At 42.2% G+C, this 18,685-nt stretch overlaps 1 protein-coding gene across 9 annotated transcripts in view; it reads left to right on the top strand.

Annotated features, from left to right (window-relative positions):
• DGKI (diacylglycerol kinase iota) overlaps positions 1-18,685 on the top strand; it is a 477,321-nt gene that overhangs the window by 186,997 nt on the left and 271,639 nt on the right. For 8 of the 9 annotated variants that reach the window (XM_082398060.1, XM_082398058.1, XM_082398057.1 and 5 more), the window contains exon 3: positions 7,587-7,682. The exons of the other annotated variant lie outside the window; for it this stretch is intronic. In XM_082398060.1, coding sequence (XP_082254186.1) covers positions 7,587-7,682 — 96 coding nt within the window. The remainder of the gene's footprint in view (positions 1-7,586; positions 7,683-18,685) is intronic. 9 annotated transcript variants of the gene reach the window in all.

Below are 18,685 nucleotides of genomic sequence, written 5' to 3'. Positions count from 1 at the left end.
GCCACGATAGTGAGAGGCCCAGGCACCGCGATGAAGAGTGGCCCCCTCTTGCCACAACTGGAGAAAGCCCTTGCACAGAAACGAAGGCCCAACACAGCCAAAAATAAATAAATAAATAAATAATAATTAAAAAAAAAAAAAGTCAAGCACGGATGGCTTCTTTAAAAAAAACAACAACAACAACATAGTACAGTGGGTTCACTGCCTCACTGTTTGGTTCAGAGACAAGATTAGGGAAACAGAGTCTTCATGTGGGATTGGTTTAAACGGGGTTATGAAACTAGGTCATTTTATCTTTGGAAGCCTTGAATGTAAAGGCAGGAGGAGGCAGGTGTGTGTGTGTGTGTGTGTGTGTGTGTGTGTGTGTGTATCTGTATGCATATGTGCATGCTCTCATTTTAGTTTTGTTTCAGATGGCAGGTCCAAGCAGACCTGTGCCTTCCTTACAAGCTCTTGGCCTTTGCTCTTTAACTTCAGGTTTGGGTGTCATCACCAGTAATGACTCACACCCCGATATCTTTCTCCACTTCCATCCTCATTTCAAAAAACATTGTCCATTTAATCAAGATATCAGATTGCTAAGCAGAGCAGGAGGAGATAACCGACTATAAATTAGTAAAGGTCCTGACCTGGTCAGCCATGTTAATAGTGGGACAGATCTAGCATGTTTTCATGCACCCTCACTAATCTTCTATTTTCTAAAATTGTGAGAATTTTAAATTAAATCACATTGGCTGCTGGGAGAAATCATAGACTCTTACAACTTCACATGTCAGTGAGAAGTACCTAGGTCTAATCTTTTGCCTCTTAGTAAGTGATTATCTAAACTAACACTGTTGAACAGAAATATATATGAGCCATAAAGAAAGCCTAATTTTTAGTGGCCACATTAAGAAGTGAAAAGACATAGGTAAAATTAATTTTGATATTATATTTTGTTTAACCAAATATATAAAAATATCGCTGTTTCAACACATAGTCAATATAGAAATGATCAGTGAGATGGTTCACATTCTTTTTTCAGACTAAGTCAGTCTTCAAAATCTGCTGTGAATTTTACACTGACAGCACATCTCAATTAGTGCTAATCATATTTCAGGTGCTCAGTTGCCATATGCTTACTGGACAACATATCTAAACCATCTGAGACAGATTTTACCTATTATTACCTTGAAGATTTTTAGAGGGAGACAGTCCAGATTTTTGTTTCCCTTTCTGAATTTGTGAGGATATTCACATTTGATACATATTTATGATTGTCTTATTGTTTCAAAACATTTTTTACAAGCAAATGTCTTCATTTTGTGTAGATTATTTGCTTCTGGTGTCAGTGTACTCTATCTGTGTCATTCAGTCTACAACACTCCCTCTCCACAACTTGTATCTTTTTACCTATAACTGTTTATTACTAGGACTTCAGGTAGAACTTGAGAGCAAGAAATCCTATCTGTATCTACAGAGGTGGGTCTCTACTCTTAGGTAGCTAGATCTATCTATAGATAGGTTGATCTATATAAATCTATGTATATCTATAGAGACTTGTTTCAACACTCACTAATACAGAAGAAATGTTATCTTCATTTTGAAATGGAACTACTTTTTCTGTCTGGCACAGACGGATACTCTGAGTTATATACTGTTTGAGATGGTATTTCAAGATGGATGTGTAAAGAAGAGAGAAAGAGGTACCTGGGTGTGGAGAATGGAATAAATAAAAAACATGGCACAGAAAAGGAAAATATGACTATATTTAGAGAAGAGTTACAAAAGAATAGAATGTGTGAAGGTGAATAAGAAAGACAGATTGGTACCATTAATGGAAGGTCTAGTATGTGGGATTAAGTTTAGATTTTGTTTTATAAATAATAGGGTTTTTTTTTAAGCCTCCTAAGCAAGAGAGAGGCATAATCACAGCTATGTTTTAAGGGAGTTAATTTTACAGCAGTGTGAAATATCAGAGAGAATGTCAGAAGTAGAATTCAGAGCAGAAGAAACCAGGACTCAGAGATTAGACAGGCTGTTCAGTGTATGGTAGGTAACTTGGGGGTAAATGTAGACAGTGAAAGGAAATGCAGACAAAGCTGTGAGCAAAGAGAAGAGGCCTATATTAGTTTGGGTGGTCTAGGCTGCAATAAATAAAATAATCATGTAATGGCTCAATACAAGAGAAGTTTATTTCTCACTTGTGTAACAAACCAGGACTGTTTCAGGTTGGGTGGCGGGTGAGCTCTGTTCCACATAGCCATTCAGTGACCTGGACTGACAGTTGCTCTTACAGCATCATTAGAAGCCTTCTAAAATCATCCCAAAGGCCAACTTCCCAGGTATCCAGTATGGGAAAAGGGAGGGAGGTTTTAATGGGCCAAGTCTGAAAATAGTACATGTCACTCCTGCTCATGTGCCATTGGTTAGAACTGGGTCACATGGCCACATCCAATCACAAGCGAGTCTGGGTAACAAGGTCTAGCTGTGTGTTCAGGAAAAAGAGAAAAATGATTTTGGTGAATGGCTAGCAGTCTTGACTACAAAGACCCAGGAGAGGAATAGATGTTGGGTAATACCAACATCTATGGATTAGGAAGGAAGAAGGAAAACTGGAGACTAACCACAACGATAATAAGAAGAACTATATTGAGGGAACTCCCTGGTGGCGCAGTGGTCAAGAATCCACCTGCCAATGCAGGGTCACGGGTTCGAGCCCTGGTCTGGGAAGATCCCACATGCTGCGGAGAAACTAAGCCCGTGCGCCACAACTACTGAGCCCACATGCCACAACTACTGAAGCCCACGCGCCTAGAGCCCATGCTCTGCAACAAGAGAATCCATCGCAATGAGAAGCATGCGCACCGCAATGAAGAGTAGCCCCCGCTTGCCACGACTAGAGAAAGCCCGCATGCAGCAACAAAGACCAAATGCAGCCAAAAATAAAAATAAATAAATAAATTTTTTTTAAAAAGAACTATATTGAACACCTATTAACTTCTCATTGTGGGCAAGGCATTGAACGTTATTCATTTTCACATTTAAACATCATTGTGATCTTGTGAGGGAAGTACAATTATTATTACAATTTTAGTGGTGAGTAAACTGAGGTCTAGGGAAGTTAGAGAGACCCTAGGTCATAGAGCTAGTGGGTAGCAAGTCTATCTGACTCCAAAGCTCATGTTTATTACTCTTGAACTGGATAAGGACTTATCAGAAGTGTAAGAAGAAAACCACAACAGTTTATTTTTCTATTCATGTGTGAATGCCACCCAGCTGAATTCAGGAGTTCCCAAGATCATCCTCACTTGCAGGTTCCGGAATTCCCAAGATCACACTCATGTTCAATAATTCATTAGAAGGACTCATAGAATTTTCTGAAAGCTGCTATACTCACATTTATGGCCTATTATAGTGAAAGGATACAGACTCAAACCAGCCAAGGAAAGCGGTGCATGGTGCAAAGTCCAGGAAATTTTGACACAAGGAGCTTCCGGTTGTCCTCTCCCAGTGGATTTATGACAGAGATAACTTTTCCCAGCAACCGTGGTGCAACTATACATGTGGCATATTGCCAACCAAGGAAGCTCATCTGAAACTTGGTACCCAGAGTTTTAGTCGGAGCTTGGTCATGTAGACACGGTTAACCACCTGCATGGTTGACTTTAGCCCCTTGCCCCTCTGGAGGATGAGCTGATATATGCCTCACCATAAGTCACTGCTATTTTAGAATATTTGGCATGGCCCAAGGTCCCCAGGTAAACAGAGATACTCTTATCAGGCAAGACATTCCAGGCACTTAGAGAGATTACCTTCCTATAGTTGAGGGCAGAGGCCAGACCTCTCTTTGGGTAAGGTTACTTCCTTCTGATGCGTCGGACAAGACAGATGTACAAGAAAAGGATGAGGCGTGGGGAAAATGTAGTCTAAGACAAGGTATGTTTCATGTTTTCCTTGCATGACTGGTTTTTTTCTTGCATGCCTCTGTTTCTTTCATGATTTTGAAAGACCGTCATGTCTCTTAGGCATCCATGTTTACTTCTCACAGTTTGTGACTCCAAACTAATGGACAAATAAAAAAAAAATTATCCTTTCTACTCCTTGGAATTGCATGTAACAAGAATGTGATTCGTTCACTGATTCTTAATCTCATCTTTTCAGTTCCCCAAATTTATTTATCACCTACTATTTGCCAGGTGCTAAGTTAAGTGCTGGACATTTAATGTCCATATGAAGCCTAGAATCTAGCATAAGAGGGAAACACGAATCAAATAATCATGCCAATGAATGAATAATTGCCAGTTGGAATAAATGATGGGAAGGAAACATGGTTTTATGAGAGTAACTAACAAAATGACTTCGATTTTGGGGTCAGTGATGGCTTCTTTGAGAAAATAACACTTGATCTGGTAACCAAAAGGTAAATAGAAATTACCCACATAAGTCAGAATGAAGAAGAATAGGAAGTTTGGATATAGTAAACAGAATATGTGGTCAACAGTCTTTGACGTGGGGACATTTGAACAGAGATCTAAAGGAAATGAGAAATGTGCAGTGCAGGTGTCTCGTGTAAGCAATTTTTAGTCAAGGGAGCAGCAAATTCAATGGACCTGAGATGAGAGCTTCCTTAGTCTGCTTGCGAAATACGAGACCAGTGTAATGGCAGGTCAGCGAATGAGAGGGAGAGAGAGAGAAGATGAGGTAGCTGGACAGGGAAACAAGATTGCGGAGAGACAGGAGAGGAAGTCAGAGAGGCTCCCAGGGACGAGGTAAGTGAGGACTTTGCACTCTTCCGAGTACATAGATAGCCATTGAAGAGTTATGAGCAGATTAGCAATTTGATTAGATTTACCTTTTTTTGTTTGTTTGGCTGCGTTGGGTCTTCGTTGCTGTGCGTGGGCTTTCTCTAGTTGCGGCGAGTGGGGGATACTCTTCATTGCGGTGTGCGGGCTTCTCATTGTGGTGGCTTCTCTTGTTGCGGAGCATGGGCTCTAGGCGCGTGGGCTTCAGTAGCTGCGACACACAGGCTTAGTGGTTGTGGCTCGCGGTCTCCAGAGCCCAGACTCAGTAGTTGTGGTGCACGGGCTTAGTTGCTCCACGGCATGTGGGATCTTCCCGGATCAGGGATCGAACCCGTGTTCCCTGCACTGGCAGGTGGATTCTTAACCATGGCACCACCAGGGAAGTCCCTGATTAGATTTACATTTTAAGGTAATTATTTTGGTTGCTCTGTGGAGAACAGACCATGGGGAGACAAGAGTAGAGCAGGGACACCAGTTAGGGGGCTATTGGGAATATTCCAAGCCAGAGATGATGGAGGATTGGGTGGTAACAGTAGATGTGGTGAGAATCAATTGGGTTTCATACACATTTTGAAACTAGAGTCAGTAATATTATTTCTTGAACCCAATTCCATCAGGCTTTCTTCCTTCTCATCCTGCTGTTGGTACTTTTGCCAAGGTCATCAGTGACTTCACATGTTCACATGGCGAAATCCAATGGCCAGTTCTTCAGGTTTTGACACAGACCTTCTAGGTGCACTTTCTTCCTGGAAACGTTATACTCTTTTTTGTTTTCCTTGTACCCCAGTGGCCACTCCGTCCCAGTCCCCTTTGCTAGATCTTTCCTATATTCCCAAACTCTAAGTATTGGAATGTTCCACAGCTCAGTACTCAGAGCTTTCCATCCACATTCAGTCCTTAGGTTTTTGCATTCAGTTCTCATGGCTTTAGATGCCATCAATTAACGGTTGCCTCCCAAATTATTCATACAGTTCATACCTCTTCTTTGAACTTCAGACTCATAAAAAAACTGCCCTCTCAACATCTCCACTTGAAGGTCTAATAAGCATCTCAGAATTTTACATCCTCAACACTGAACTCATTGCACTGATCATTTCATAATGTATAAAAATATAGAATCACTGTGTTGTACACCTGAAACTAATATATTGAATGTTAATTATAACTCAATGGAAAATAAAATAAAACAAAAACCTGAACTCGACTTACTCCCTAAATCTGCTCTTACTGTAATCTTCTCCCTGAATTTCAGTAAGTGGTATTTCCATTCTTACAGCTGCAAATATTTGCAAAAAACTTCAGACTCGTTAAAGCACACTTTCTGGGGTTGGGCTGGTAACCAGGTGTTCTTCAGAACTCATCAGGTCATTGTAATGAGCAATTAAATTTGAGAACCAGTGTGCTCGATCCACTGTGGCCGGAAGCCGCCACCGTTTTCTTTCCCTCTTCTCTTACTAATGTCGGGCTTTCTAATCAGATCCCCACTCAGGAGTGAGGTTAGCTCATTCTAGCAGTTCTGCCGTGCCTGAATCCTTATCAGCAAGCCTCTGAGTGCTCGTAGAGGGTCTCCAGTGTGCAGGGGCAATCGGCTTGGCCCAGCGTGGATGAAGCCTGCCAGCCCAGTGAGTTACTGATGTCTTGCAAGTCTCTGACTCCCTTGGCTTGCCTGCTGCTGCCCACCTTACTTGGCCTACCGGGACTTAATTTTTGGCCTGCCTAGATTGGTATTATCAAGGATTTTTGACCTTTTCCCCACTGCAACATTTTATACTTCACTTTTCAAAAGAGTTGGTGGGATTTTTGCTGTAGTGAGTTTCCATAGTATTTGCTGCTATAATTATGTGTTTAGTTTCCATGTTCTCTGGTAGATTTTACTGCACACTAACCCAGTGCCTGGCACCAGGTGTGTGGAATGTTTATTGAATGAATTAGAGAATAAAAGAATGAAAAGAGATTTAATTCTATAAATGGTTATAAGTTAAATCTGGATGTTAAGTTCCCAGTAGTAGAATATTTTAGTTTGTGGAGCTTGATTTCTTTAGGATACCTGGCAAAGAAATGCCTTTTAATTAATTAATTTATTTTTTATCTTGTTCTCATCCATCATGATCTGAAAACTTTTAGGGTTCCAAACCTACAGCTATTCTCTGTTTGCTACTGGAAGTATGTGAATATTTTTAGAAGTAGAGAAATCATTCAATTTGAAGAATTTAGAATTGGACGAAGGCCCTACTGAGCTGGTAAAATGTTTGAATTAGTAATTTATTATGCTTTGACTACACAGCAACTTAAAACTAAGTTATAAGAAGCTCCTGGTTTAGAAGTATAATTTATCCATTACTGATATAAATGTATTTTCAAGCAGCCTTTAAAGTACTTTAATACTACTCTCCTCCTTAGCTAATTTGCTAAGGAGAGTCGACTTTTAATAGAATTTTGGTCTCAATTGTCATGAACTCTGCAGCGGGCCTGGATGAATAAGGCCTCAGATTGAATACCTTGAGGGTTTTTTGCCCCTCATTTGTTACATATTTCAAAGATGACCACATCCATGGGTAAAAACATCTTTGGACCTAACATCTTAATTATTGCTCACAGTTTTTCCAAATACCTTTTTCCGTTTCTAGAATTTTGGTAGGACCAATTTCAGCAGTATTTTCAGGGGTAAAATGAGAAGCGTTTAGACAATTTGGGTTCACTAACTTTCTTGCATCCAAAATCTAAATTTGAGATCTGCCCCCCTCCACCCATCCCTTTATGCCTGAAAAGAAAACTGAAGTCAGGTGGGTCCTTTCCTTCCAGGAAAATGCCGTGAATGGAGAGCACCTGTGGCTGGAGACCAACGTCTCGGGAGACCTGTGCTACCTGGGGGAGGAGAACTGCCAAGTCAGATTTGCAGTGAGTGTGCGCCCGGGACCCCTGTGCTCTGGCCTTCCTGGGGGGAGCCTTGCGGGTAGTTGAGTCTGAAGGCAGCGGGGATCACCGCGCCTGAATTTCCAAGGAGAGGTTTGAAAGAGCCTGTCCCTGTGAGACAGTTGACGGTTTATCAAGTTAGCATGGTTTTTAAGGGGTCAGTTGAATGGTTTTAGGTTTTTTTCTTGATTCTGCAGGTCGAACCTTGGGATAATGTGCTACTTTGTGATGATAAACAGTGTTGGTTTTTGTTAGTGCGTTTGGGGGTGGGGGTGGGGGAGAGGGTGAGTGTGCATGAGCCGGATGCTTGCACATGGAGCGGTGTCCTGTGGGGAGAGACCTGTGGGTGGAGGAAGGGTCTCTGTGGGAGAAGGCTCTCCTTCGTAGGGGAGCGTGTGTGGTGGACGACATTACTGGTGGGTGAAGGTAGAGATGGGTGCAAACACCGGTCTGGTGGTGGGTGTAGGCTCACAAATAATTCAGACTAGGCTCCAGATGAGAAAATTCTAGAAACTATATAAGTGATCAACAGTCAACTCCATCAGAGTATAGCTTTTTAAAATTTGCTTTGTCCGTATTTGGAACAATGTTTAAATGTTAAATCCTCTTTGTGTTCCATGAAAAGAGCATGGTTGCCAGGCTGTAAGTTGGGAGGAATTACATTTTAGTATTGAGAAAGTGAACTTAAAATTTCTGTGCAGTTAAAAATTATGGGTTCAAAAAGAGAGTAATGGGAAGCTAACAATAGTAAAGAAGAAAGAAAAGTTGTATTCTTTCTTATTTTGGGGAAATGGGCATCATAATTGACCTAATAATTTTTTTCTTTTTTGTTATGTTTGTTTATAACGTGAAAGAGAGATTTGGGGCAAAATGTAGAACCTAGGAATTGCGAATGAATATGTTTCTATGAATAACAAATAAGGAAGAAATTGAGTTTCTGCCAACGTTTATAGAAGAATATAGCCCCAAGGGACTTTTATTAGGCTGCCTGGAATCACAAAGCTGGGGAGCCAAGATTTTTTAAATTGCATTAGGTGTTTTGATGCCTAGTTTATAGGTTTTGTTTGGAAAACTTTATGAGAGTTTGGAGGACCAGGGTTTGTTTGAGTGAGGGTGGGAATAGCTAAATGTCAGCTAAAGACTCAGTTGTACAGGCTCTCAATTTAAAGTCAGGAAACTTGGATTTGAATCTCAGTGTTATCGCTGACTGTGTGACACTGAGAACTCCCGACCTTTGGGTGTTGGCCACCTTCAAGGTAGAAAAATGGAGGAGGATTAAATTAATTTTGCTTCCGATTCAGATCTGTACTTCGTTGTTTGCATTTCTTTTAATCTGGTTGTAAATTCAGTTGATCTAAATATCATTTCAACTTTATGCATATGTATTTTCGATTAAAGTATAATTGCATGAAATTCGATTAAATTAACCAAAACCAAGAGAAGCTCAGCTGTTTAGACTAAAATACTATAAATGATGAATTAACGTTTGGATCTTAGTTAATTGTGTAAACACTGGTCTTGATCATATAAAATGGAAAAAATGAAAGCCAATCCTTCTTGCGTACATACTTTTGAACTATTATCTACTGATGCTGCTGTCAGCTGATGGACTGTAGTTTGCTATGGAGTTCTGCCTTATTTCCAGATTACTCTCTTTGATCCTTTTCTGACGCTCTTTTAGGGTCAGCCATACGTTACCTCTCTTGGCAAAAATATGAACAGGTACCTACATCCGCCTTAAACCTTGTATCAGTAAATAGCATTGCTACCCACTAATTGATTCTAACTCGGTCACTATTACCTCTACGCCAGGAAAAGTAACAAAAAAAGGAAATATTAGGGAGATGTAAGGAGGTAATAGAATTACGAAAATTTCTAGTGTTCTTTTGAATCTTCCTCATAATTTCATCCCAAATACTTGGCTTTCTTAACTCACTTTACAAAGTGTCTGGAGGATGAAGGTCTCTCCTCCAAAAAACATGGATTAAATGAAGGCATAAAGCGGTGAGGAAGCTGAAGACCTAACTGTGTTTCCTCATTATAAGTTCCTGAAGGCTCAGTTTCTTTATCTGTAAAGTGGGAGGAATGTTGTTTTGAGGGTTAGATGAGATAATGCATTGAAAGGACTTACTTGCCACAGCCATGGGCATAATGAATTAAAAGGGGGCAGGAGGGACCCAGAAAGGACAAGAGCAGACAATTCACAAAAGAACTACTGTTGGCCAATATATGTATGAAAAATATAAACAAAGGCACTCGAATTAAAACAGCCATGAGGAGTCAACGTCATGTGCCTGTTAAAGATTTACAAAATGGTAATACCTGCTGGCTAGTTTAAACCAAAATTGGTTTTCTCATTGTCAGCTGGTGGGAGTGTAAGTTGATATACTTCACAAAATTATCAATATGTAGTAAAAGCGTTAGAAATCTAGCTCGCTCTCTCCACTTCATTTTGGCATCATGTTTTGGGAAGGACACTGGCAAAGGGAAGACCCCGGAGAGTGTGCTTAACTTGGTTCAGGGTGGGGAACTTTGTAGTAGAAGGAAGAGTGAAATCACCTGGGTTGCAAAAGAGTATTAATGAGAGAAAGGAGAGAGAACTGATATCTTCCAGCATTAGAAGACCTGCCATGAAGAAAAGGAAAGTATCTTTTTTTAATTTAATTTTTTATTTTATATTGGAGTATAGTTGATTTACAATGTTGTGTTAGTTTCAGGTGTACAGAAAAGTGATTCATTTATACATATATATGTATCTATTCTTTTTTGGATTCTTTTCCCATATAGGTTATTACAGAATATTGAGTAGATTCCCTGCGCTATACAGTAGGTCCTTGTTGATTATCTATTTTATATATAGTAGTGTGTGTATGTTAACCCGAGACTCCTAATTTATCCCTCCTTGCCATGTTTCCCCTTTGGTGCCCATAAGTTTGTTTTCGAAGTCTGTAAATCTGTTTCTGTTTTGTAAATAAGTTCATTTGTATCATTTTCTTTCTAGATTCCACATGTAACTGATATCATATGATATTTGTCTTTGTCTGCCTTACTTCACTTAGTATGATAATCTCTAGGTCCATCCATGTTGCTGCAAATGGCGTTATTTCATTCTTTTTTATGGCTGAGTAATATTCCATTGTATGTATATGTGTGTGTATGTATGTATATATATATATATGTATACATATATACACACCACATCTACTTTATCCATTCCTCTGTCGATGGACATTTAGGTTGCTTCCATGTCCTGGCTATTGTAAATAGTGCTGCAATGAACATTGGAAAGAAAAGGAAAGTGTCTTGCTCTCCCCTGTTAGGAAGGTAGAACCAAGTTCTAGATAGAGAATCCACTGACTCTAACAGTGGATCTTACCCTTTGGTATAATAGATGTCACCTGGAAAACCTGTTAACAATGTAGATTACTTTTTAAATCCTTGCTCCAAATGCTGATTCAGTAGGTCTGGAGTTAGACTTGGGAACCTGTGATTTTTAACAATCGCCTCAAATAATCATGGTACAGATGGTCCACAAACTTAAGTTTGACAAATACTGTATTATAAGGAAGAACTTTAACAATCAGAGCTTGGACAGCCAACAGGGGAACAAGGTGCCTGGAGAGATGGGCTCAAAGGAAGCGTTTATGAATAAGTTGGGTGGCCATCTTTCAAGGATGCTAAAGGGGGGTGCACCTCTGCTTTGGGTAAGAGGTTAGGCAAGGAGATCTCCAAGGCAGCCTCCAGTTTAAATGTTTTATTTGCAGCTTTCTTAGTAGTGAACAGTTTTGTAAGGAAAAAAAAAAGCATGTGTAAATAGATTATATATTCTCATTTCTTTAAAGAACCACCTTTGAAGAAAGCCAACCTGTTGGGTTTGGGACCAGATTACCATAACCAGGTGCTACCTGCTGGCTTCTAAACAAAGTGCAGGCAGAGTGCTTGGAGGAGGAGTGACTCCATCACTGAAGAGGTGCCTTTCACTCCTTATTCTATTTTAGCAAAGCAAATGTCACGGGTGGAAGTTAAGAGAAGGGAGAAGGGAGAAATCAGTGTGGGTTGAGTAGACAGAGGCGGCTTCATGGAAGTGGGGCTTGAACGCAATATTGAAAGATGGGTTAGATTTACGTAAGTAGAGTGGGGAAGGAAGCCTTTATAGGCAGGGAGAGGAACATGGGCAAACTCAGAGGCAGGAACAAGCTTTGTACGAGGGAGAAGGCAATCATGAGACAGGCGTGAGCACTCCAAAGGGCATGCGTTAGGTAAGAATGGAAATAAGGACGGATGGGGGTGTGTGTGTGTGTCTGTTTTCTCAACTGAAACTCAGAGCGCATGTTATAAATGTCTGTGTGCTTATAAAGCATGACCATATTGTCTAAACCAAGACAGATTTGAGGGTGAAAATGGCTGCTGTGAAACTGTCACAACGTATGGGGACAGTGCAATAGTCTATTTAAAACCAAAGCCATCCTGCAAATTCAAGACCTCCTGCTGGCAGACATGGATGGACATTTGGGGGCTGATACTGGAAGGCATTACAAGGAAGGCAGTGACGACACAGAACATGAAGACTGTTGTAGGAGAGTTTGCTCCAAAGTCTCAGGGCTGAACCAGATGACTTTTACAGTTCTTCCTCTTTTATATTCTCCAGTGAGAACCTTTAATACTGCAGGATGTCTGTGAATAGATATTTACTGGGATTAAATTTGTTCCCAAATCAGTGGCAGTCCCCAAATTAGTAACTGTTTCTTTTTCTGGTCTGGAGAGAAGAAAGGGATGCAAAAGTAATGGAATTGGAGTAGAAGGATCACTGTTTTCCATCGTGATTATGGGGGGGAAACTGAGATAAAATTCCAGCTAGGACCACTTTTGTTTCGTGATATTTATTTTGATGGACATTTCTTCATTCATTTATTCTACAAGTGTTTACGGGCTGGGTGCCCAGTACCAGAAACTTCAGACCGAGTTGAGAGTGACAGGTGACAGTTAATTGTAATTGACAACGTCATGGCTCACAGTGGGTACACTGCTCGTGCCTGTCTCGTGATGGCCTTCTCCCTCGTACAAAGCTTGTTCCTGCCTCTGAGTTTGCCCATGTTCCTCCCCCTGCCTGAAAAGGTCTCCTTCCCCACTCTACTTACGTAAATCTAACCCATCTTTCAATACTGCGTTCAAGCCCCACTTCCATGAAGCCGCCTCTGTCTACTCAACCCACACTGATTTCTCCCCTCTCCCTTCTCTTAACTTCCACCCGTGACATTTGCTTTGCTAAAATAGAGTAAGGAGTGAAAGGCACCTCTTCAGTGATGGAGTCACTCCTCCTCCAACATCACTTCTCTGACAATATCATAGTGGGTACACTCTGTAGAAATCGTTCTGGTGCGTGGCTGACGGGATATACAAAGATGTTAGCGAAATACGTATTTGTTCCCAAAGAAACTCATGCCTCCCCTGAGAATCCATAGAGCACATACCTGTGCACACCGATTTTTACACTTAAAAGACACTGCCTACGTCACTATGTAGAGGTACAAACAACCATGGTCACACCTGCCCAGAGACATGTAGACACAGAAAGGCCGCATGGGTAGTGGGAAGGAAGGGGACTCTGAATGAGACAGACCTGAATTTGAAAACCTGTTGTTCCATCTAGTTACTGAGTGAATTTTGGGCGTATCATTTCACCTCTTTTTGCCCCCATTTCCTGATTTACAGTATTGTTATTAAGATTGACCTCAGTGATTCTTTTTTATTTATTTTTATTTAAAAAAATTTTTTTTAAATTTTAACATCTTTAAACCTCAGTGATTCTTATTCCTGGATGAGCATTGTAATGACTTCTGAAGCTTTACTTCAACTTTATTTTTTTTAATGGTTGGCTCCCAGCCTGGATCTACCACATCAGAATCTCTGGGGAGTGGGACCAGGCATGAATATGTTAAAAACAAGCAAACTCTACAGATGACATATGTGCTGTCACACATAGTGGGTAGGGACCCCCCACTGATCTACTTCACAGAGAGAGTATCAGAACCAAATGAAGTGGCCTGGTCCCTGCATCTGGCATATAGTGGCTGTTATGCCATAAATCGTGTACCCCCCCAAATATGTATGCTGAGGTCCTAACCCCCATGATCCCAGAATGTGACCTTATTTGAAAATTGGGTTGTTGCAGATGTAATGAGTTAAGATGAGGTCATACTGCAGTAGGTGGGACCTCATGCACTTTGACAAGCGTCCTTATAAGAAGAGGAGAGGACACACAATGGTAGACAGGGAAGAAGGCCATGTAATGACGGAGGCAGAGATTGGAGTGATACAGCTGCAAGCCAAGGATCACAGGCTATTACCAGAAGCTAAGAGGGAGACATGGACAGATTCGCCCTCAGAAGTGTGCCAACCCTATGCACACCATGACGACAGGCTTCTAGCCTCCAGGGCTATGAGAGAATTCACATTTCTGTTGCTTTACGCTACCCAGGCAGTGGTACTTGGTTAGGGCAGCCCTAGGAAACAAAGACAGAAGATATTCTGTTAAGGTGAGTTACCTTACCTGGCCACGCAGATGCCTGCACACGGCTCTCAGATGCACTCACACAGGTACATTTAAATCAGGCTTGATTGAGGATTTCACTTGAGAAGTATGTGGCTTTCTGGATAAGTGAGCAAACAAACAGGTAGGTGCCAGAAGCTGAGAACTACGGGAATAGAGTAGGTAGAAAGGTGAGGGAGACCGCATAGGTTGGGTAAGAGAAAAAAGGAGCTGTCAGACTTCAGAATGCTGTTACCAGTTATATCTTCTCTATTTTTAAATGTACTTATGTCACCTTCTTTTTGTGGGTAGGCTAATGGGTACTGTTTTGCTTTTGTTGTTGTTTTGTTTGTGTGTTTTACTTTACTCTTGTCCTTGTGGGTCATGTTTGGCAAAAATGGCCAAACCCGCCTGTAACACCTGACCTTAATTCTAAGGTGTCTTCCAGTACCGCTCAGCGCTTAACAAATATAGTTTTATCAAGTAAATGAATGAATTGCATTAGGGAGGTCAGGTGAGATGGGGAGGAGGGGGAGTGGAGAGTGAGGAGTTACTCAGATCCAGCGACAAATAGATCTGGATAGAAATCCTAGCTCTGCCCTGCTGCTCTGAGTCTCAGGTTGCTCTGTAAAATGGTGATGATTGTATCTGCTTTTCAGAATTGGCAGGAGGATTAAAGTAGTTGACACATGTTAATATCCTCCCTCCTTCTCTCCTATCCCTGCTTATATGTCAGTGTCATTAAGTTGAATGAGCTAATTAGTAGTTTGGTTGGACTTTGGTTTCAACAAGGCCTTCTGTTTGGGATGGTTCTAACCCCGACACTGAGACTCTTCCACTTTCCCTGTCATTTTGCTGCTGTGTGTAATGTCCGTAGTCTCCCTAGGTCATGGGTGGGACCAGCTGAGTGTGACAAATCAAAGTAACTCATTCTGGAAAACATCTCACAGGCTGTGTCTTCTTACTGATGGGTCAGAAGCCTCATCCTTGTAATCGGGCATCACAGCGTCTGCTCGAAAGGATGCTGGCTACGTCCCTGGGTTTTGGAAGAAACTTGTAAGAAGAGTACAAGGGCAGTAGCTCTCTGCCCTATTTGAAGGAAACTTTCAGCTTTCTGTTGTTTTAAAAAAGACAAAAGATGGCGAACGTGGTGACAGCCCTGTCTGTTTCATCTCTAGAAGATGCGAGCACTGGACAGTGGCCCATGCAGATGCTGATTTGCGGGCATCTGGGCGCTGTGAGCGAGATGAGAGTCGGTCCCCAGCACAGGTGGCTGGGGACCTCTGACTGTCTGTGCATTTGGATCTGGTGGGTAGACACCCCAGAGCACCGACACTGGACGCAAGCCTCAGACTGTGCTGGAACCCCCACCCCCACCCCCTGCTTGCTGCCCCTGGTCTTCCAGCACGGCAGACTGACGCTCTGCAGCTCCAGATGGCGGCCGGGCTCGCAGAGGGAGCTGTGAGTGTGACAGCAAAGCCCAGAAGCCTAAGCCAGCCTTCCAAGCTGTTTGGGTGCCAGCCGTGAAGATGCCATCTCCGCAGCGCTTCTAAGGCCGCTCTCTACCAGAGGCGCCTCCCACCACCAAGATATTGAGGAGCTCATGAATCCAGATGGCTCGGGGAGAGCAGAGCCGTCAACAAAAATAGTTTTGAAAAAGCATCTTCTCAGACAGACTCTCTGCTCCTGACCCCCGAGCCAGTGGATGTGAGTGGAGGAAGGGGGTGGGGTGTTTCTGTGTGTGCAAGGGGTGTTGCCCATATGTGTCTGGCCAGATGGTCGGGAATGTCCATGAGATCGTCCAAGTGCACACACAGGACTGGGTCGAGCATGGGGCAGGCCCTCAGTTAGCCATTGTTATTATGACGGCTATCGTTATCATTGTAATTATTTGGCTTAGAGTGTTATCCGTATGCTTGAGGAGCTTGTAATACTGACCCTGCCCGCTTCATGCACTAGACAGAGTGATAAGATACGGAGCCCAGGGAGCTGCAGGGCTCTGCCACTCTCTCCTAGGTGACCCGGCATCAGCAGTACCATCGTCTATTTGCACAGTCTGCTTTAAAAAAAAATAAAATTGTGTTCTAGAGAGCACTGAAATCTTGTAAAAGCAGTATGGAATATTCTTCCTTAAAAATGGCTTGTGTGGGACTTCCCTGGTGGCGCAGTGGTTGAGAATCTGCCTGCTAACGCAGGGGACACGGGTTCGAGCCCTGGTCTGGGAAGATCCCACGTGCCGCGGAGCAACTAGGCCCGTGAGCCACAACTACTGAGCCTGCGCGTCTGGAGCCTGTGCTCCGCAACAGGAGAGGCCGTGATAGTGAGAGGCCCGCGCACCGCGATGAAGAGTGGCCCCCGCTTGCTGCAACTAGAGAAAGCCCTCGCACAGAAACGAAGACCCAACACAGCCAAAAATAAAATAAATAAATAAATTAATTAATTAAAAAAAAAAAAACTGGGGGAAAGTAGGACAGTTCTCCCTCAAAAGGAGGTTTTAAAAAAAAAAAATGGCTTGTGATGGAATAAGTTTAGAAAACATTGGACACCTTTGATAATCAAACATGTATTCTGAAGCTCCAAGAAAGGCCTTAGGGATGCAGGATTTGCTCTCTGTTTGCTTGAGGGAAGGGATGATTGTTGAAAACCCATTATTTTCCCCACAGAACACCCGTTGTCATCTCGTGAGATCTCAATATTCAGTGGGAAACTATTTGAAAAATATCCACGCAATGCAGTTTTCCTCTTGTCAGTGTTGGTCAGTAACAACAACCCTTTGGGGTGGTCATTGGGGCAGTTTACTCCCACTTAAAGGAAACAAAAGTCAGAGAGACTTAATCACTACAGTGGGGCTTCTTCACTTTTCTGTCTCTTTATGCAGTTCTTTTGCCTTTGTTTTAAACTTTCATTAAGCCGTCTGTCTGTCTGTCTGTCTTATTTTATTTTTAGAGCTTGAGCCTCTGAGAATGGTTGTCACCTCTTCTGCAGTGATACTTTTAGGCTGAGGCTGCATTTGTGTGTTTGTATGTGGGTGTGTGCTTGTGTGGAGCGGGTCTCTTCTTATTTAATATGAGTACGGTTCTGTCACTTAATAGAGATAGTTTGCATGTGATTCATTGTAGGGTTTACATATCACCTAGGCAATGCCCAGGTGTATAGAAGGGCTTTCCCTTCTTCCAGTGTCTCTCAGTGCCGGGCACCCAGAACAACAGATTCTAACCAACATTCTTATTGCTCAGAGGCCCCAATCTCGGCTGAAGCATTGTTTGCTTTAGCAGTTACCCAGAACTACTACTGACCCCAAGGTTGATATTGTCTGTTTTTTAGGAGATTTTTCTTATTGTTTTTCTTACCTCATGTGCCAGGCAGATACAGATTGCAGAAGGTAATGTTTTAAAGACAGAAGGAAATGGCAAAGCCTGCTTTGATGTCTTCATCCGAGGTGGTGTGTGGGCTTTGGAATCAAGTGACCCGGCTTTGAATCCAGGCTCTGGGATTTTCTAGCTGTGTGACGTCCGTCATTGTTTTAACCTCTTTAAGCCTCAGTTTCATATCTGTAAAATGTCGATAATACCTGCTGCTTATGGTTGTTGGAAACTTCAATGAGATAAAGCATATATAGCAATGAACCACATGGCCAGTCGCAAGCACTCAATAAAAATTGGTTACTCGGGTCATTCCTCCTTGAATAAAAGTGGTTCCAGAGGATGGTCAGAAGCTGAAACCCAACAGGCAGTGCCAGGGTATTAACTTTGGAGGGCCTTGTAATCATCCCCCTCTCTCTCACTGAATAAAAGAGAGGGTGAAACAACCAGCCCAGCTGTGCCCCTTCTCCATTCTCTCAATCTTTTCTAGTGCACATCACTTTCTAACCTTTAAAAAAAATCACTTCCTTACTTGTCTGTCTGTGTCCCTATTGGAACATGAGCTCCGTTTAGCTCGGGACTCTGCCTGTCTTGTGCTCTCCTGGATCCTCAGCACTGAGAACCGTGACTGCACTGAGTAGTTATCCTGCCCTTTTCCACAGAATGAATGAATGAGTTCAGTGATGTGATTCTTGAAAGACACACACACACAGACACCTGTCACCAGATCAACCCTGCCATTTAAGTATCATTACACTTAGAATCCAGGGCGTTTGAATTTCTGCCTTATTTTTAAGGCTCTTCACAGGGAGATTCCACATTCACTACTACAGGCTATTGCGGGGTTATAAGTCCTGTTTAGCCTGTGTCGTGCCCTTCTTATTTGATTCTCATGGAGGATAGAGACTGCTGTTGACCATTCTTGGCACAGGTGGTCATGGTAGGGTTGTCATAAGTCCATCCCCTTGGGGCTGTCATGAGACTAGATTATCTAAAGCAGTCATGTCGAACATCATGGTTACCTAGCTTTATCAATCCTGCTCCCCAAATCTATCACTAGTAAAATGAGAGGAAAGTAGTAAGATGTAATAGAAGGA

Source organism: Balaenoptera borealis, assembly GCF_965194805.1.
Source record: "Balaenoptera borealis genome assembly, chromosome: 7".
Taxonomy (NCBI): domain Eukaryota; kingdom Metazoa; phylum Chordata; class Mammalia; order Artiodactyla; family Balaenopteridae; genus Balaenoptera; species Balaenoptera borealis.
Note: the sequence above shows the minus strand (reverse complement) of the source record. Positions and strands in the feature narration are given on the sequence as shown.